Source organism: Lepidochelys kempii, chromosome 4 (assembly GCF_965140265.1).
Source record: "Lepidochelys kempii isolate rLepKem1 chromosome 4, rLepKem1.hap2, whole genome shotgun sequence".
Taxonomy (NCBI): Eukaryota; Metazoa; Chordata; order Testudines; family Cheloniidae; genus Lepidochelys; species Lepidochelys kempii.
The window spans coordinates 7299387-7320344 of record NC_133259.1 but is presented as its reverse complement, the minus strand read 5'-3'; the positions used below and the strand labels follow the sequence as shown (position 1 = coordinate 7320344).

General features: G+C 44.8%; 1 protein-coding gene across 14 annotated transcripts in view; it reads left to right on the top strand.

Moving 5' to 3' along the window:
• Positions 1–20958, top strand: part of EPHA5 (EPH receptor A5) — a 319531-nt gene that overhangs the window by 272526 nt on the left and 26047 nt on the right. For all 14 annotated transcript variants that reach the window (XM_073340244.1, XM_073340243.1, XM_073340239.1 and 11 more), the window contains 4 exons: positions 1138–1323; positions 7149–7210; positions 9605–9814; positions 12300–12449. In XM_073340244.1, coding sequence (XP_073196345.1) covers positions 1138–1323; positions 7149–7210; positions 9605–9814; positions 12300–12449 — 608 coding nt within the window. The remainder of the gene's footprint in view (positions 1–1137; positions 1324–7148; positions 7211–9604; positions 9815–12299; positions 12450–20958) is intronic.

Here is a 20958-nt window from a genome sequence, read left to right as displayed (position 1 = left end):
TCCATATCTTATATTTCAGTACACATCTTCAAAGGAAACCTGCACAACATCTCAAAAAGACAGTCCTGGGAACTTAATTTCGTAACTCTGCTAGACACCAAAGACCACGGACTTAACAAGGACACTGGTTTTATGTCTCATGACCACAATTTTTAGCACACCAGACTGTCCGCTACCCTTAACTGCCCACTTCAAACCTTTTATATATAACAATCTAACCCTCAATTGTCCACTTCCTTTCAGGTGACTACCTACAACATGTTAGCCCTTATGCTTAACAATCTATTCCACGTTGTATTTAGCTCAGACATTCTGATTTCCTTCCCCAGACCTGAAGATCTCAGTGTAGCACTAAAGCTGTACTTTCCACCAAGAGAAGTTGGTCCATTAAAAGATAGTACCTGACCTCAACTGCCTTGTCACACACCTTATAATGAAGACTAAAGGAGCTCTGTCTATTTAACTTACCAGAGACAGGGTTCAGAAGTGACTTGATCATGGTCTATAATTACCTACATAGGAAGATCATAGAATCATAGGACTGGAGGGGACTTTGAGAGGTCATCTAGTCCAGTCCCCTGCACTCAAGGCAGGACTAAGAATTATCTAGACCATCCCTGACAGGTGTTTGTCTAACCTGCTCTTAAAAATCTTCAGTGATGGAGATTCCATAACCTCCCTAGGCAATTTATTCCAGTGATGTCTGATACTAGAGGGTTCTTTAATCTAACAGACAAAGGGATAACCTGATCCGATGGCTGGAAGTTGAAGTTAGGAAAATTCAATCTGGAAATAAGGCAGCTTTTAAAGTGTGTGGGTCTTTAACCATTGGAACAACTTACCTAGGAATATGGTCAATTCTCCATCACTTGGAGTCTGTGAAATGAGGTTGGGTGTCTTTCTAAAAGAAATACTCTTGTTCAGCCACAAGATTCTGGCCTCTATAACAATCTCTAGTGCATGAAATTCTATGGCTTGTGTTACACAGGAGGTCAGACTAGATAATTGTAATCGTCCCTTGTATGTCATCCTTGTTTATCATTAACCGTCATTTATTGTTACTAATATACTGAAATGTCCATCAGTGTGCAAGGTGCTTTTCAGACATACAGTAATTATTTACTTTGTTCTCTTCAGGTGAATTTGGGGAAGTTTGTAGTGGGCGTCTGAAACTGCCTGGAAAACGCGAGTTTCCAGTGGCCATAAAAACCCTCAAAGTGGGCTACACTGAAAAACAAAGACGAGATTTCCTGGGGGAAGCAAGCATCATGGGACAGTTTGACCATCCCAACATCATTCACTTGGAAGGTGTTGTCACAAAAAGTATGTACCCACTGCTGTAAACTTTCGCTCATTGATGGAGCAGATAGGTCAATATTAGCTATAATTCCCGGGAGTCAGGAGAACTTGTTCAATTTTAAAATAAAGGTTGCTAAACTTGTCATCTCTCACAAAAACGGCCAGGAAGGAACATTGTAGTTACTAAAACTACAAACTAAAAGAATCACAGGTACTGTACACACACGATGAGAGGTACTCCCTATCCTGAAGAGTTTACAAGCTATTTAGACAAGACAAATGCATAAAGAGGTGAAGTGACTTGCCCAAGGTCATCCAGCCAGTTAGTGACCAGAGCTGGGAAAAGAACCCAGGTCTTCTAAGTTGTAGTATTACAATAAAGTTATCACGATTGGATTGGCCGGGTTACCCAGAACATGAAGGGATGGTGTCATGCTCCACCTTTCCCTTCCTTCCTCCCACTCTGCTGTGATGCAGTTAAATAATGCAGCAAGTTCCCAGCCTGCAATGCTGTGAGTAAACTTATTTTTGTTGCACTGCGTGGCCCCTTTACTGGGGATAAAAGATGCCAGTCGGAGCTCTGGTGGCAGGGGAGTGGGGCAGAAGCACATCTGAACAGGCTAGGACTATGAATAACCTATACTAATGGCCTGTCTACATTATAATCAGAACCGTAGCACTGGAGCTGGGGCAGCATGAGCAGCAGTACAGGCTGGTCACTCGAATACATACCCAGGGTCCCAGGTGGGCTTGTACAATCTGTGCTACGACCTGGCTTCAGTGCTGTTGTTACTCAAGCTAGCTCCACAGGTACTGCACTTCAGCCACTGAGTCTCTTGGGCTTCTGGTCCGTTGTGAACTGACTCCACTTGTATTAAGGCCTTAGCGAAGGTCCTTTCTGGATTTGCCTTGTCCTCACCATTATTCCTGCAACTATTCAGGAGAGAGTGGAATATTTTACAGGCATAGTTTTTAATTCAGTGCCCTTGGCTCACCTGTAATCAAACTTCAAACTAAAAGAACTAGAGTTGCCCTGCCTTAGGTTAACAGTCTGTTTCTTTAAGAAGAGGGAGGATCCTGAAAGAAGTAGCTCTGAATAATCTAATGAAATTCTGGATCAGCTGTTGCATTCTACATTCAAAGTCCCCTTTCCCTTGGTAACTTCATACTCACCGTTGGTGTAAGCCTGTTTGTTCACTGCAGTTGAAATTTAATATATATTTATATTATATATATATATATATTATATATATATTAATATATATATATATTAATATAAATTTAATATATCTCTTCGGGTCCCAAACCCCAACATTTTCAAGGGCTGGAGGAAAAATAATTAATTTAAATTCAAAATCAAAATGTAATCTAAATTTAAGTAATGTAAAACCGTTTTTACCTTCACTTTCAATAGTCCATCCAAACTTGTAGCCACTGAGCCCTTTCTTGGGTCAGATCTTTATCAGGCTAAAACTCCATTTTTAAAGAAAACCAAATCTTTAAATATAAACAACAAATACCAACGAAGTCCTGGATTATTTACCTAATTAACACACAGTCAACTGAAAAATAGAGTGAATTCTGGATAATAAATATGGGGAGAGTTTTCAGATGTGCCTAAGGGATTTAGGAGCCCAAGCCTTATTGGAAGTCAGCGAGAGGTTTGTGGCCCTGAATCCCATAGGTGCCTAGCTAAATCAATGGAGTGACATTTTACTCTGTGCAAATGCAAGGGAAGCAGGAGGAATGGTTCGGGTGTTAGCCTGGGACTGGGAGGACCTGCATTCCATTCTGTGTTCCATCAAGGCTTTCTGTGTGACCTTGCATAAATCACTTCATTTCTCTGAGCTTCCGTTTTTCATCAGTAAAAATTCTCTGAAGGATGTTACATTAGTTCAGAGACTTGGGTTCAATTCCCTACTTTGCCACAGGCTTCTCACTTGTCTCTCGGTGCCACAAACAGACATGTCTGCTTCACAAAGCTGATCAGGTCCTGAGCTACATTCATGCCCCTTTTCACTGATCTACCAGTCTATGCTTGACGTCTGTGTAAATGACATTCACGCCCACTTCAAGTCCCCTTCCTACTGCCCGAACGGAGCCATAGTGCAAATAGGAATCAGGGCAGTTGATCAGGAAAGCCAGCACTTGCTGAATCTCACTCTGTTTGTAACTTTAGATTCATGCGGGCTGGGATGATGCTAATTTATTCTTCAGTTTCTCTCAATTTGCAGCAGACTGATAATGAAACATGAGTGCTAGGAAGTCTTCTGATTGAGACTGAAGTTGGGAGCGTGAAGTAGTGTCAGATTGAGCTGCCATCCTTCCTCTAACATGGCCTGTTAGTGTCAGGGATAAGGGACCCAACTTTACAGTCCCTTGCAATCTGTCCTTAAACGGGGCACACCATAAATGCAGTGATGTCTGCAAAGATTTTATGACCGATGACTGACGAGCCTGTCTTTTACCTTCAATTACTCATTTATGATGCACAGAGACATCTTGGTATAATGCATGCACACACGGGCTTTGGGGAGTTTCACGGGCTCTTTTTATTTAAAAGACTGGCTTTTTCACATTAAAAACCAACAACCTTTCAAAGAATAGCAGAATGGGAATATACCAAGCCCTGAGCAACCCTTAACTTTTCTGGAAGAAAGAAACCCCAGGCCTGGTCCCGCAAGGTGCTGAGTACTTCCTCTATAGGGGCTGTGCTCTGCCAGCTCTTCCTTGTATGGGAGGAAAGGGCAATCTACACTCTTCTGGGCAAAAAAAGCTGCCCCACTCCTACAGAAGAAGTAGGAGAGCAGTGCAGAAATACAGTTAAGTTTCTTACAGCTGTTTCCAGCAGATGCTGCTATGTCACCAGTGGTACTGATTTAAAGGAGAACAGGCTCAGATCTACACAGGGACTTAGGCATTGTAGAGCTTCCCTCATACCCCTTAGCCCAGTGGCTAGGGTACATACCTGGGATGTAATGGACCCATTTCAATTCCCCACTCTGCCTGATGAGGAGAAGGGACTTGCACAGAAATGCCCCCTCTCTGAGGTGAGTGCTCTGCCTATGGGATATTATGATATGGGACTCCCTCAATCTCTCTTGTTCAAGCCATCCCACTTTAATGAAATATTAATTGGGCCAGAGGACAATTGAGGATCGCTCTATAGACCAGTGGTTAGAGTACTCACTGAGAGGTAATCATTTATCGTTCTACTTCAGGGAAGGCAGACCTGCCAGGTCAGAGTTTCTCCCCGCAAACAGTCTTAGGGCTTTGTAGAGAACTTTGACTTGGGGAAGCCGAACGGGGCCGATGAATAGGGAGGCACAGAGCTCTGTTCCAAGTTCCATCACAGACTTCATATGTGATGTTGGGCAAGTCACTTCCCCTATCGATACCTCAGATTCCCTCTCTTGCACATGGAGATTACTATACACACCCTCCTTCCTGAAGCACCTAAGATTGACAGAGGACAAACACCAAATGTGGTTATAATGGCTATAGCAACACCGCTGTTGAGGGAGCGGCGGTGGCAAAGGGTAGATGGTTCGGGTACTAAAATGCTATTAAAAGAGCTGAGTTCTGTTCCAAGTTTTGCCACTGATCATCCAGTGAGCACATCTCTGTTTCCGCTCCTGTCCTTATTTGTTTAGATTATAAGATCTTTTGTGGCAGAGACTATGTTTGTACGGGGCCCTGATCTCATGTAGATCTCTGAGCTGCCACAGTAATATGAATAATAATGCAGCTGCCAAGTCTTTAACTCGTACAAGGGGGTAACTCCAGTGCTCATTAAGAAATTAAAGAAATGCAAACCCACAATGCTCCAGGGTCGTATCTGTACGGCACTCAGTGTTTTGATTGATGAATACACAATTATGTTTATTTACATAGATTATTAAACATAAATTAGTCAAACAATTAACATGACAGGAACGTACAAAGATTAAGATCAACTTAAACAGCAAAATAGGAAATTATTTTAAGAGCAGTTACCTTTATAATCATGTTATGACATGCAGCAGCTTTAGCTGATCATTTCTACGCGAGTCATTGTAATGCAGTTTAGAAATAATTGATGGTTTCTCTTTTGTCTGCGCTTCATGCTAGTTAATGGAAATTGATTTAAATAAAAAATAATAATAAGATATAAGATTTTATAAGATTTCATTGAATTTACAAGGCCTGGAGCAAGCCACACTAATTATTGCTATGTCGTTGTGGCAAGCTAGCGAGAAATTAGATATAAAAACTGAGCAAAAACTATATATAATTACCATTAAAATGACTCGGGCATGAAAATTAATCAAATGGAGTTGGAAAAACATTCTTATTCCTACCAACTGTTGGAGGCCAGTCTTTTTTGAACTTTTGTTTGGATCACCTTTTTTCTTACTCCCTGAATTAGGCCATCTTTTCAGTATACACATCTGGAGAAAATCCTTCCTTTTTCTGTTACCGTATTCAGTAGAGAGTATACTTAATATCCACAGCCAAATTCTGGCTCTAATTGCAACTCCAGCAGGGTTCCTGGGTGTGATTGGGCTCACTTCTTTTTGAACATAGAACCTGGTGTACTGAGTCAGCTTGTCCATCCTATAGTCTAATGCACATGGTCCATCTACTTCAGTATTTTGTCTTTAACGGTGGGCAGCACCTGGTACTTCAGAGGAAGGTGCAAAAAACAAACAAGCAAACAAAAAACCCTTAGCAGGCAGTTCTGATGATCTGCCTCCACTAGTTAGGGATTGGTTTAAACCCTAAAGCGTAGGGTCTTCACTTCCAAAGTAAATTTTTTAAAATGTGGTTGCTATTTTAACTCTGGATATTGTTGTTATCCACAGAGGTATCTAATCTTCTTTGAATCCTAAATTCCTGGCATCAAAAACATCCTGTGGCAATGAGTTCCATAGGCTAAAAATTAAAAAAAAAACTATCTGAAAACAAAGAGCAACGGGCATTCCACATAGTCACCAGTCATGTTTTTCCCACTGATTATTGCCTTCACCCGACGCACTGTTCCACCCGGGCAAAAGAGCTGGACCATAGCACTCAACTCTCTGAACTCACAACACTCATGATGAAGCACAAATCATTGGGCCAAGTTTGTCCCACCAGCATCTCTGGAATTATACCTGGAATGAATATCGCCCATTTGTACAAGCGGTCACGTCGTTTAGACCTCATGTAGTACATTTTCTCATCCGTGTGTGTGATGACATTCCTTCGCACAGCCCTGTTTTGGAGCTTGAAGAGGGTTTGGGGGTTGTGATTGGAAGTTCTACTTCCTCCCTTTTGTGCCAGTTTTGGTAGGTCTTTGCACAGGTTCTTCATTACCTCATACAGTTCAACATCCGCAAGAGTGGCCACTCTGCTTCCTTCTCCTCCTCCATCTACTTAGCTCCCCACAATGGTTGGGAAGCTTCATCTGGTGCAATGGAACCTGGGTTCCTTTGGGCACAGCATGTTTCATGGGCTTTCAGCTAACCCAAGGAGAAAAGACAAAATTGGTGGTTAAGGCCCTGGGCTGGACGCATGATCTGGTTCTATTTCTGGCCCTTCTCCTGAATCCCTGTACGGCCGTATCACCTAACCTCCCTGTGACTCACTTCCCATCTCTAATATGAGGATAACAATATTTCCTTTACCCCACCCATTGCAAGTCTTGCCTATTTAGACTGGAAGCTCTTTGGGGCAGGGACTGTCTCTCGTGTATCTGTACACGTTTGTGACTGACAGATGGGTTCAACATGGCTGTGTGTGCACATTGTGAACCAGACTGGACAAACCCTGGGGGTTTTCTTTTAGATGAATTGCAGCTAATAAACTTGTGATCTTCCTTTTTTCAGGTAAGCCAGTAATGATAGTGACAGAGTACATGGAGAATGGCTCTCTTGACACATTTTTAAAGGTAAGGAGGACTTGTGGCACCTTAGAGACTAACCAATTTATTTGAGCATAAGCTTTCGTGAGCTACAGCTCACTTCATCGGATGCATACTGTGGAAACTGCAGAAGACATTATAAAGGTAAGATTCAAAATACTCAGATGGTTTTTCTTGGAGGACAGTGGGGTCTCCTGTAAAGGTCATTCCCCCGGGAAATACTGTGAAGTGCTGGTGGAGTTACAGCTCCCCAAATCCTAGCTCCATCTACCCCAATACAAATATATAAAATAATAAATAAAATACAAAGCATTCTTTTCCTTTCTGTGAGGAGCACTGCATCTAAAAGCACTGGTTTTCATGCCTTCCTTTACACAACTGCAGTTTGGCACCAAATCTCCAAACGACCCTGTGGAGTAAAGATTTACATGTGTTTTGATGGCACTTTGTCAGTAGTGAGGATTAGATCACGTGGGCAGGACACACGGGGGGGGGTGTTGCATGTGACCGGTGTTGTTTACAACCTTGACTCAAAGGGATAGTTATCCGTAGGGTTTTTACATATGTAACCCTTCTGCCAGGTGGAGCCAGCAGCAAGCAGGGCCGGTTCAATATCTAGGGGCTCCTTTTCAACCATACAACACAGAACCGGCTCGAGCCCCCACCGAGTGACCTGAGAAAATTACACAGCACCCCTGAGTGCCTCTGAGAGGCAATACTTGCCCACTCGCAAGCACAGAGTCTATGTGTAGAAAAGAAGCTTTCAACGAAAGGAGAGAAGTCACCCCACATTAATTAGGGAAAATGCCACAAGCAGAATTCATAAACATATAACTGTGAGCAGGACACCCGCCCCAGAGTGCATGGGGCAGTGCCTTCCTCCTCATGTTCTTGAGTTCTACAACCAAAAGTCCCTTTACTGTGCCCGCCTCTGCTCCCTCACCAGACCCCACTCACAGTGGTTGTCCTTGGATAGTGAGGACCCAGGGTTCAGAGGTGCATCTGTGTGAGTTCACCTCCCACCCGGGAAAGAGGGCACCTTGCTTGCTCTGCCGTCTGAGCACTTGCTCTGCCCGGCTGCCCCTGTCAGCCACTCATTCCACGGGCAACCCTGCCAGCCGCTCATTCCACTGGCCGCCCTGCCAGCCACTCACTCCACTGGCCGCCCTGCCAGCCACTCACTCCACTGGCCGCCATGCCAGCGACCTGCTCGCCGCTCTCATGGGCTGCTCCTGCCGGCTGCTCCTGCTGCCCGCCCATCAGTCAGGCAAATTCTGTTGCTACCTGCCTCTCTACTGTGACCTCTGCAGGTTAGTCTCTTAGGACATGTCTTCACTAACAACGGTAAAGTGCTGGCCGCGGCAGCGCTTTAACATGGCTTGTGTAGTCACGGCGCAGCACTGGGAGAGAGCTCTCCCAGCACTGTAAAAAACCACCTCCACGAGGGACGTAGCTACCAGCGCTGGGAGTGAGACTGCCGGCCCTCATGCACTGTCTACACTGGCACGTTACAGCGCTGAAACTTGCAGCGCTCGGCGGGGGGGGGGGTGTTTTCACACCCCTCAGCAAGACAGTTGCATCGCTGTAAAGTGCCAGTGTAGACAAGCCCTTCATGGTTTTCAGCTCTTAGCATGCTGGGCAGACACACAGTCCTACCACAACTGATTTCAGCTCTGATTGAGCATTTAAAATAACAAATTGCTCCTAATGAAGCCTATTTAGCCCTTTCTTTGAACAGTGGGGAGGAACAGGTTAACCGCTTAGTGAGAGTCCACATCTCCTGGCTGGGACACCTGTCCCCATCCCACTTACTTTCACAGGGGTCTGGCATTTGAGCCCCTGGCTTAACGAGGTCTTTTCAGCTAAGGGTAGTCCCCTCATTTGGGACAGGCTAAGCACAGTTCTGCTCCCCTTTATTCATACAGTAATGACAGCACCATTGATAACAGCATTTCATTACCCCTGCATTCAGTAGTAAAGTGATTTGTAACCCAACACCAGCCAAAGTTGATTACTTTGAGCACCACAGCTGTCTGCTGGATATCTAAGCAGAGTAGGTGTGTTCATGTAAATACAGTTGCTCCTGAAGTCTCTCCCCCTCCTAGCTAGCTGTCAGGGGAGAATTCATTCGGACCCTGCTTACGTCTACATACATATGTGTGTACGCTATAAGTGGTTCATTAGGTAATTCCCTAATCATGAGTTAAGAGGTCTGTTGTCTCAGCTTAGTCTCTAGAGAACACTATTCCAAACAATGACACCTTCAGGAGCCTCTGGGCCAGAGCATCATGGTCATTAATTATGAATTCCCCTATTTGCCTTTGCATGAGCCTTGCCCCTGACTGTTATTTGTGCATGTGTGTAACTCAAGGTGCGAAGAACAATGCGCACTGTGATTGAAATCCCCCCTTATCTTTGCAGAAGAACGACGGGCAGTTCACTGTCATTCAGCTGGTTGGGATGCTGAGGGGCATCGCATCAGGGATGAAGTACCTATCAGACATGGGTTACGTACATAGAGACCTTGCTGCCAGAAACATCCTCATCAACAGCAATTTAGTGTGCAAAGTGTCTGACTTTGGGCTGTCCAGAGTCCTAGAAGATGACCCTGAAGCAGCATACACAACAAGGGTAGGTTCTGGGGATACTGGACCATTGAACTAAAGGAAATGATGGAGACGGCCAAGTGGCACTTTCAAAAGTGCTCACACTCACAGTTGGAGCCAGATTTTGAAAAGGGCTCAGTGTCTATCAGTTGTCATTTCACTTAGGTGCCTACATTGGCCCTGAGCGCTTTTGAAATCTGGCAGTATATGTAGGGGCCTAAGCAGGAGCTGTTGGGTGCCGAGCTCTTTTGAAAATGGGGCTCTACGTTGTCAAAAAAACAAAGCTGCACACAGAAGAAGGTGGATGTGGAGAGAATCTGTCTGACAGCTCAATCCTGGGCAGACTTCAGTTGACTTATTCTGTTTTGTAACAGAAAATGCACCCAGTAGCTGGAGGTGGCATAACTTTGCATCGGTGTGAGAAATGAGGTAATGCAGTTGAGATTTTTTTTCAAAATAGAAGAATAACACTGGGCTCTTACATCCCTGTTTTGGCAACTAAGTTAACTGCCTGATTTTCAAAAGTACCCAGCACCCCGGTTGTTCCTGTGGTCTTCAGGGTGGACTGCTGGGTGGTCAACACTTGTGAAATATCAGGCTGCTTATTGAGATACCTAAATATGGACTTAGAAGCCTAAAATTAAGCTCCTTTTTGGCCCTTGCCTGTTGAATATAGTTGGAATATAGTCTGACCTAAAAAGGGAAGTGATACAGAGCCAAAAGGGAGTGAAAAAGGGTGTGAACGAAGCCCATCCATATTGCTCCTTTCTCCAGAGTAAAAATCCAAGTTGGGATTCTGTGGTTAAAACATGGGCAGGTCCTAGGCACAGGAGGCAGGTGGCCAATCCATGTGATTGACAGGCCAAGAGTGCTGCATATCCCACGTTTCGGGGGGTCCAGAGTAGAATTGCTTATTGAGACAGAACTTGCTAGAGGCAGGCAGCTCGAACCCAAGCAACAAAAATCAAGGACAGACCCTTGCAGACCACCAAAAGAAATCCCACAGAGAGTCATGCAAACAGGCTAGGGCCTCCATGAGCTCTGATACAGGGAGACCTATTCATCATATCTATCATAATATATTAATATACACAGTCAGTATTGAAAATGTACTGGAAACATTGTGAGAATGAGACCTTTTGTAATAGTGATAGCTGGATGAAATCCTCTTATCATAGCTTCAGTTCATATTTATCAACATGTACATGTACTTTTTTTTACACGTATGATTAAAGAATCATTTTGTAAGGAACACACATTCACCATCTGTGCTCAGAACCCTCCAGTAACTCAGAGCCACCACCTTATCTGGAGATTTCACCCTGGAAAAATGTTTCAGGAGTTGGCAACTGGAGTCTACCTGTACATTGGAGGATCAGAACCTATTGAGGCATATAAGGGTTCCTTTATTTGGCCAGATCTTCATCTGGGATAAACAGATATGATATGCTGAGTGCTGCTCGCTAGGAATCTGGCCCCCACTGGCTTATGGTTTGAACCAATAATGCTTCACTGAAGAAAACTTGTGAGAATAAGGTTTTCTAAAAATATACCCCAAATTTTACTGTTTTTGCAAAGGTAAAAATTGTTTGGAGGGATTCCCTGAATATCCCCCAGCCTTGCAGGTAGCTCATTCCTGGGAGCAAGGGCCTTCAAAGGGGGGCATATTTTGATAGAATTCAAGGAAAACAATTCTTTAAACCCTGACTAAAATCCTCTTTTTAATCCTGAAAATTTTAGGGATGATTTATATTATTATGATTAAAGTATTATAATTTGCATAAAGTTAAACATCGAAAAATTAGAAAGCAGGGAGAAAACCCTAAATCTGAAATCCCTAGATATATGCAGGGATATGTTACTTATGCAAGAAATATTACAAAAAATCAATAACAATCAAAGAGAGAAGGAATCGTTGTTTTTGTCACTCATCTGGTCTCCCCATCTCTTATGTAGGCCTCTATCCTGCAATCAAATTTGCATAGGCTGACCTTGCATTCATGTGGAACCTTGTTGATTTCAGTGGCCCACCTACCCGGATCTAACTTCAGGATTGGGGTCAAAGATCTGTAGAATAAAATCCAGCCTCCTGCCCTGTAATTTGCATGAGGTTCACATTACGCCAGAGTCACCTAGAGCTTTTAAGGCATTTGTTCCTTCCGCATTTGCTGTCAGAGACTCTTGAAAGTTCACTGTATTGATTGCTTGAATGCTTGGCTTTTCCCCCTACCAACCAGCGCAACATAATGGAGATGTGGATGCTAAACGTGTTCCAGCATTGAAATGGAATTTAAACAACAACTCGTCAGGTCAGCCAGTTTGTAGTCAGCTACAAATGCTTATGGGCTGAGATAATATAGAGAGGGGCCTCATGCTGCCAAACAGATTTACTTTAAAATTCTACATCTCTTTCCAGCATCATTCAGGAACAGGAAAAATCTCCCTTGATGCTCTAAGAAATGTTTTTCTCTCCCCACCCGTTCTTTTGTTTTTTTTGTTTTTCACACAAGGGAGGGAAGATCCCGATCAGATGGACAGCCCCAGAAGCCATCGCCTTCCGCAAATTCACCTCGGCCAGTGACGTCTGGAGCTATGGGATAGTGATGTGGGAAGTAGTGTCTTATGGAGAGAGACCCTACTGGGAGATGACCAATCAAGATGTAAGTACTTGCCAAAGCCACTGTGTGACAAGTCCCTTGCTACCCGAGACAGAACTGGCGCAGGGCTTTCAGTCTGAAAGTGACCGCTGCTTTTAAAAAGCCCAGTGAAATGATTTTCTTTGCCCCTGAAATTTCTTTTATTGAATGCCCTTTTATGCAGCAGCTCAAAACGAGCTTTGCACAAAGAGAAGTAAGTCTGCATGGAGTAAAGACTGTCTCCCTTGACAGACTATTCTAGTGCCACTGTTGTGGTTATTATCAGAGTCCATCAGTATTATGTTTAAAGACGAAGGTCTGCCAAAGGCTGCATATTGATAAATGACATAATTTCAGCTACACTTACAAACTCATCCAGTCAACCGTAGCTAAAGCCCTTTGTTTTCCATTTTTATTTCATTTAAAATTTACTGGGAATTTATCAGTGTTTATTATAAAAATTAAAAAAATGAGTAAAAATCAGTACAAAAAAGTAATTTCACAGTTTTCTGGGTAAATGTTGAGGTTAATATTGGGGACAGGAGGAGAGGAAAAAAGCAACAAATGGATAAAAGTAAGAGTATTTGAAATAAAAGCAGTGTAAGCTGTGGTTTATTTCATGAACTGTACATATAGATATGCATATGTATCTTCTACTACCTTACCTTACTTTGACAGCCAGCTCACATTGACACTTGGACTAATTTATTAGTAACATAAACACATCTACCTAATGTCATGTATTGGATTTTCTTAACATAATCCGTATTTCCATATACTTGAATGGTCCAAAATTTGGGTGAAAAATCAGTAAAAACTTGCTATCTCTTGTAAGACCTGGGGAATTTTCAGTAAAAACTGAAAACAAAGTTACCTAAGTATAGCTTAATTTTTGAGATCCATCTATATTAGTAAGTACTCGCTTCCTTGAGGGAAAGGGAGGTGATGCGGTGTAATGGATAGGGCTCTTAACCTAGATTCTCTTCCTGCCTCTGCCATTGACCGTGAGCATGACACTTCGTCTCTCTTTCCCCTTTGACTCTTTGTCTTGTCTGCTTTGAAGAGCTTGCAGTCTAAATAAGGATAGTCTCTTATCATATGTAGGTACAGTGCCTAGTACAGTGGGGCCAAACACTGTTTGCTAGGGCTATACGTGCTATTTAGATTGCAAGCTCTTTGGAGCAGGCCCTGTCTGTGTGTTCAGTTTGTACAGCGCCTAGCACAATAGAGTCCTGGTCCATGGCTGGATTCCTAGGCACTAGGGTTATACAAATAAATAATAATAATGGAACAGAGGCTTGGGCCCATCAGGTGCTGAGCATCCACCAAGAATGCTCAGTATCCTGCAAGGTTGTGCTTTAAATCAATGTACCATCAGACTGGCATATTTTAGTCACTGCAGAACATATGCGAGCTGTAGCACCATAAATTTATTCCTGTGGTGAGAGAGATGAATAAAACTAAAGCAAACAAAATGTTTCAGTTAAATGCTGCAAACTCAAGTCCTCTTGTTTTCAGCAAGTTCAAAGAAAAACCCAGGGATATCAATCCAAGGGACCAATCCAACTCCTGTTTAAGTCAAGGAAACTTGAATGAAGGGGAGTTGTATCAGGTTCAAGGGGGTTACCTTGTTTCTCTTTTACCACAATAGCTTGCCTGTGTAATACAGCTTTTTTTTTATTCTAAAGTAACTCAAACCACTCTGCAAACTTGGGGCCAGAGTCAGGACCCCTGCCTCCATCAGGGTGAAGAGAGCCAGAACAAGGCCTGCCTGTCACATCAGTCCCACTGTGAGCGTGTGTATGTATTTCTCTGGCAGCTGGAAGCATGTGTACTGTCGTGTCAATAAGAACAGCGGGCTTCCACAGGCTGGTCGAAACACAAGGTGCTACCAGGGACTAAGAAGTCTTAAGCAAAATTTGTCCTTTCACCCCATTGCTGCTGGGGTTCGAGCCATCCCCTCCCCACCTTCGGGTGGCACAGCTGAAGTGCTGATGAACCCTGTCCCTCCCTGTATCCCAGGTTCCAGTTCCAGCCCCAGCCTCTATACCAGGGATCGGCAACCTTTGGCCCGCGGCCTGCCAGGGTAAGCCCCCTGGCAGGCTGGGACAGTTTGTTTACCTGCTGCGTCCGCCAGTTTGGCCGATCACAGCTCCCACTGGGCGCGGTTCGCTGCTCCAGGCCAATGGGGGCTGCGGCAAGCGGCGCAGGCCGAGGGACATACTGGCCACCGCTTCCCGCAGCCCCCATTGGCCTAGGACAGCGAACCCGCCGCTGTAGCAGGTAAAGAAACCATCCCGGCCCGCCAGGGGGCTTAACCTGGCAGGCTGCATGCCAAAGATTGCTGATCCCTGTTCTATACTTATCACCCTGGCTTTCCCACAGAACATTTTTCCCAGCTCCCTTTCAGCTGGGATCCCTGCAACAGGACGTTTCTCGTCCTGCTTGCCTTCACACTCAGCAAGCCACGGACAACAGCAGCAGCTGCTCCCCTCAGCACACAGAGGACTATATGTAGCCTGCTGCTCCCAAAAGCCCTTGCTTGCTCCCCGCAGGATGCCTTAACTCAGTCAGGTGCTCTCCCTCAGGACTACAAAGCACCCTGAATGCCTGGCCTTAAAGGAGCTCATACCTCACCACAGTAATTCAGGCCAGGTTATACCCTGAAGGGGCCTGCACACCCTGGGTTTTGATTGTGCACTGACTCCATTGAGGCATCTGGCTGGGAGTGAGCAGGGGCTTCTGGGAGAAGCATGAAGATCTCTGCTCTGTGGGGAGCAGCTGCGGTTGGGGGCCGCCTCTGCGTGGGAATGCATTCAGCGTGCAGATCAGACAGTGGGTGAGGTCCCCAGGTGATGCAAATCAGCCTAGTTTTATTGACTTCCCGGGTGCTATGCTGCTATAACACCCCGGAGTTGATCCAGTCCACAGTGAACGGCGGGGGGCAGGGTAGTATTCAGTGAAGATTAAAAAATAATGTAATAAAATATAGTCCGGTGCAATTAATCAATGTGATGGATAGAGAGAATATAACTTTAATTTTCATTGGGGAAATAAATGATTTTATATTGTGAAGCGTCAGCAGCAATTCTGCTGTGTGCTGCTGTCCTCTTTGGCCTCAGTAAGTTGTTGAAGAATAAGTTGGTGCATCCTGCCTCACTCTCTGCACACGCTCCAGACCGCACATTGAACCAAGCCGGGGTTCTGCGTAAGTAAGAGCATGCGGCCAAGCGATTAATGACTGTAGGGTAAGGCATAGGCACTACGGGGCCTTTCATGTGCTTCACTTAAGCTTCTGTTCTCAAAGGGGCTCAGAACCCCCAAGCGGAGACAGATTTCCACAGGGGCCCAGCTCCCATTTAGGTGTGTAGCTAAACGGGGGGACAGTTTTTCAAGATGGTTCCACACCCATCATTATCCTCCAGGGGAGCTGCTTTGGAAAATTTGGCCACGTTACTTAGGTGCCTAACTGAGAGCTGAGCTTTTGTGAAAATCTGGCCCGACGTGACTCTATGGGCAAGACTGAGTAGTGACTGGTCACTAGAATACCAGACCATTTCTCATAATTCTGCTGGTGAGCTGCTTTCTTAGGGTTTGAGATTGTCTCATGAGTTAGATGTTTGGCTTTTTTCTGACACGTGATTTTCAGTCAATAGCAAATTCCCATTTCCTTGCATAGAGAGCGGAACGAATAGGGTTCAAAGCTGCCTGCACCATATTAATTTTAATGGGACTGTATTACTTTTAAGGCCAGTATTGTAAGAAACGCTGGTTCACGTCCTCCCTCCATGCCAGGATAATCGCTGTAGGGGAGAAAGAAGTCCGGGAAACATAATTCATAGAGTTCCTTTTGAATTCTGCCCTGGTCTGAATCCCATAGCCCAGGAAGAAGCTGCACTCCATTCATCCACAGATCCTCCAAGATACACATGGGTCCCAGGGGCCTGCAGGAGGCATTCATTCCAATTCCCCTTGCCTACTCTTTGCTGCCCGGTTCCTACATATCCCTGCACAGTACCGAATGCAAGAGCGAGGCATAAAAGGCAGTCCTAAAGGGGGTTTCACAACGTGGAAGAAAAATACAGCTCCTCTGGCTCTAGGAACTTTGTGAGACAGGTTGGGAAGACTCTAGCAGAGACAAGCAGGCATTTTATCACTGCCCCTTTCTACCTGCTCCACCTCTGCAGAGAGACTTCTGGGATGAAGGGTGCATGTCAGATGGGCAAAACTCCCCTTCTCCATGACAGCAACCTCCCCCCAGCACAGAGAGGGGAGCAGGAGACCCAATGTTTAAAAGAAAATGGTCTTGTCCATTTGGCGTTAGCAGTTACCTTGACTGTAAAAGTTCCTTTGGAGACTCCTGCTTCTCCCTTATTTTATCTAGTGCCTCTTTCGCCATAAGCGACTGTGTGATCACCTGCTGCACAGAACAATCCTATCTGTCCTCCCTGCTCAGCTGTAACATCCAAGCAAAGAATCACAGTATCTTACCACCACAAATAGCAAAAAGGGCAGAGAAAACATTCAAGTAGGCAGACAGTTGTGTGCTATTTTGCTAACTCAGAGCAACTATGACCCTCAGTCTCTCCATCTCAGTTGCTACCTTACTTAAAGGAGGTTTACTATGAAGAACATAAGAATGGACATAATGGGTTAGACCAAAGGTCCATCTAGCCCAGTATCCTGTCTTCCAACAGTGGCCAATGCCAGGTGCCCCAGAGGGAATGAACAGAACAGGTAATCATCAAGTGATCCATTCCCTGTCGTTCATTCCCAGCTTCTGGCAAACAGAGGCTAGGGACACCATCCCTGCCCATCCTGGCTAATAGCCATTGATGGACCTATCCTCCATGAATGTATCTAGTTCTTTTTTGAACCCTGTTATAGTGTTGGCTGTGGGGCTGGAGCACCCACGGGGAAAAATTAGTGGGTGCTCTGCACCGACCGACAGCCAAGCTCCCCTCCCCACCTCCTCCTCTGCCTCCTCCCCTGAGCGTGCCACATCCTCGCTCCTCCGCCTACCTCCCAGCACTGCCTGCCCGGCCGCCGCCAAACAGCTGTTTGGCCACTCCTGGAGGGGAGGGGAGGAGTGGGAACATGGTGTGCTCAGGGGAAGAGGCGGGGTTGGGACAGGGATTTGGGGAAGGAGTCGGAATAGGGTCAGGGAGGGGCAGAGTTGGGGTGGGGAATTTGGGGAAGGGGTTGGAATGGGGGCAGGGCAGGGGTGGGATGGGGTGGGGCCTCATGGAAGAGGTGGAGTTGGGGCAGGAGCAGAGGAGGATTGAGCACCCACTGGCGGGAGCAGAAGTCGGCCCCTGTGGTTCCACAGGTTTTCTGTGCTTTGTATGAAAAATACTTTGTTTTGTTTGTTTTAAACCTGCTGTGTATTAATTTGGTGACCCCTAGTTCTTGGGTTATGAGAAGGAGTAAATAACACATCCTTATTTACTTTCTCCACATAAGTCATGGTTTTATAGACCTCTATCATATCCCCTCTTAGTCGTCTCTTAAAATGCTACATACACCTACCAGGGGATTATCCCAATCTAATACAGAAACTTTCAGCCATGCCCAATGCAGGGAATGCAGAAATTTGGTCCCAAGTTTGTCTCTTCTGCCATTGCAGTAAGCAGATCTAACTGGCTTTAATACAAATGCACTGGGATGACACAGATGTTAGGTAAATGCCAAGGTATGAACTAGGATTCAATATGGAGTCAGCAAGATAACACTCCACCGCCAGAGGAATCCCTCTTGTGGATAGTGAGCATTTCAGACATGGACATTTTCTAGAACCCTTTATTAAAAAAAAGAGAAAATTAATTTAGCTACATCCTTCTGGACATTGAATGAATTTCACAAATGCATCTTGGAAAAGATGTGCGTGAGTCTGGGTCTTCAAAACATTCAGATTAGAGAATTAATAAGAGATTTAGCTCTTGAAATTAGCATTGGTTCCTGTCCAAGCTTTGCTTGGATTACCTCTGTGCCTATATTGCATATACTTGGCAACTGAATGGATCATAGTAAGCAAACAAATTTAACTCAAGGGTGTTTCCCACTGTGGTATGTGACCATTCCCAGAGTGTTTTCTGCCTTCTCTCTTCCATAGACTCAACTCCCACCGCTGATGGCCAAAAAGTCAGAGATCTCTGACATTGATGGTAGATGTTATGTGGTAAACCATGGTGCTCTGATTGCATGGATTTCAACTCATGAAAGCGTTCCCATCATTCTTACTCGGTGTATGACTTATAATTACAGACAGTTAAAACACATTGTTCGAAAATATAGTCAGCGGTTAGCAAAATTGTTCTCCTAATTGTAATTCAGTTTGGTTTTTTTCCATGTTCACAGCAATATAGACAGACTCAATATGGACAGTCACTATTATTCAGAAGGCTATAAATCAAGTGTTTAAATCAAAATTGGATGTCTTTCTAAAAACAATGCTCTAGGTCAACCACAAGATGTGGACTTGATGCACAAATTGTTGGGTGGAATTCTCTGGCCTGTGCTTTGCAGGTTGTCAGACTAAATGAGTGTAGTGGTTGCTTCTGGTTTAAAATTAGTGAAACCATTGGGTTAGATATATTACCTGCGTTTACTAGCACAAGCCAGACCACTTCATTCTCCACCAGGCAGCCCTGAGCCAGCTGGCATTGCTCTGTTAATGGACAGCAATGATTACAGGGTGGCTTAGGGCCCTCAAGTCTTTTCCCAGCCCAAATGTTTGGCCCATCAAATCTTCTAAGGGTGAATGTGTTAGTGAACAAAATGGTGTCATGCCACCATACTGTGGTTGCTTTCAGGGCCTTGCTAGCTGCTGCTTCTTTCTCACACTGGATTCCTGAGAATGTCTGCACGTGAAAAAGACATGCCGCAGCATTATGGCATCTTGCAGTGTTTTGATACCACTTACATTGAATTGCCAGAATGGACAACGTCCTTTAAATTGCGTTCGCTTTATTGATGTTAGTGCCAGGAATATAAAATGTACCTAGCCTCACTGCGGATGTGGTTCAGAGGTATTCTGTACTGGTTCCAGCTTGTCTGCTACACATCTTGCTGCCATATTCTTTCTGGTGTATCTTGGAGGAGGAGCCCTCTGTGTTATAAATACACATGCAGGTACAGTACTTAGGCACCACATGATCATTTGCCCATGCCACATGGGATGATTTTATTCAATGGTTGCAAATTTGGTCTCAAGGAGAGACTAGAAACATGACACAAAAAACAGAGAATCTGGATAACAGAAGTAGGTTGGGCCTATTTATTGTGCTGTGAACAAAACCATTGTCATAGAACAAGACCACTCGTTAATTCTGGCCTAAATTGGATAGAAGAACCATGGGCTTTCTCCAACGGCCATTGAGTCTTCCCATTGAGATCAGAGGGCTTTGGATGGGGCTTCATTTGGGCTCAAAAGGTCTACTTGATGTAGACACTGGGGCTGGATTTTCAGAAGTGCTCCGTATTCAGCAGCACCCAATGAAAATACAGTGCACCATGTAATTTTGTTCACTAGGGCATGTGGCCTTAGAAGACTTGATAGCCCCAAATTTGGGGCTGGTAGAAGCTTTGATGGCCTCATTCCCCTCCTGGGTCAGTGCTGTTAATGAAAGGGGCGATTCCAATTGGTGCAGGACTAGGACTGGCTGGAATACAAGAATTCCATTTCCTGAAAAAATCTGAGGTTTCAGCATTTGTTTCTGTTCTGATGTGGACCAAATCCAAGACATTTCAAAAATGTTCATGAAATAACAAGAGAGAGAGTCCCAGAATCCCAGTGGTTAGAGCAGAGGTCTCAAACGTGCGATGTGGCCCACGGAGTTATTTCCTGCAGCCTGCCATAGGTGTCAACTCCACCAGCAACCAAGCTCCCCTCCTCCCCCCAGGCATGCCAAGTTACCGCTCTTCCACCTACCTCCCAGCTGTTTGGTGGTGCTTAGGACTTTCCAGGAGGGAGAGGGGAGGAGCGGCGATGCAGTGCACTCAGGGAAGGAGGCAGAGAATAGGTGGGGCCGGGAATTTGGGGAAGGGGTTGGAATAGGGACAGGGAGGGGGCAGAGACTTTGGGAAGGGGCTCGGCAGGGGCGGGGCCTCATGGAAGGGTTGGAGTAGGGGCGGGGCTGGAGGGTTTAACCAAAATAATTCTAAAAGTAAATGTGCGGTTTGTCATTTGAGAGAGGTGCATTGCTGAATGTTTATATTTTATTAAAACCCCTCTTCGCATTACAGTTTTTAAAAAGTTAATACATTGACTTTTAATAGCATACTATATTACTCTTCATTTTTTTCATTTTTCACTATACTTTTGTTTTGTTGTACAAAAAGGTGTCAGTGATGCGGCCCTCGGGCCAATGTACTAGTCCTCATGTGGCTCTCGTGGTGATTAGAGTTTGAGATCCCTGTCTTAGAGCAACTGGAGTGTGGGAGAGCTATGTTCAAGGCCCTGGTCTGGATTAACAAGAGCAGGGACTTGTAGCTGGATCTCTAACATTCAAGCTATTCTTTTCCCTTCTCTCTC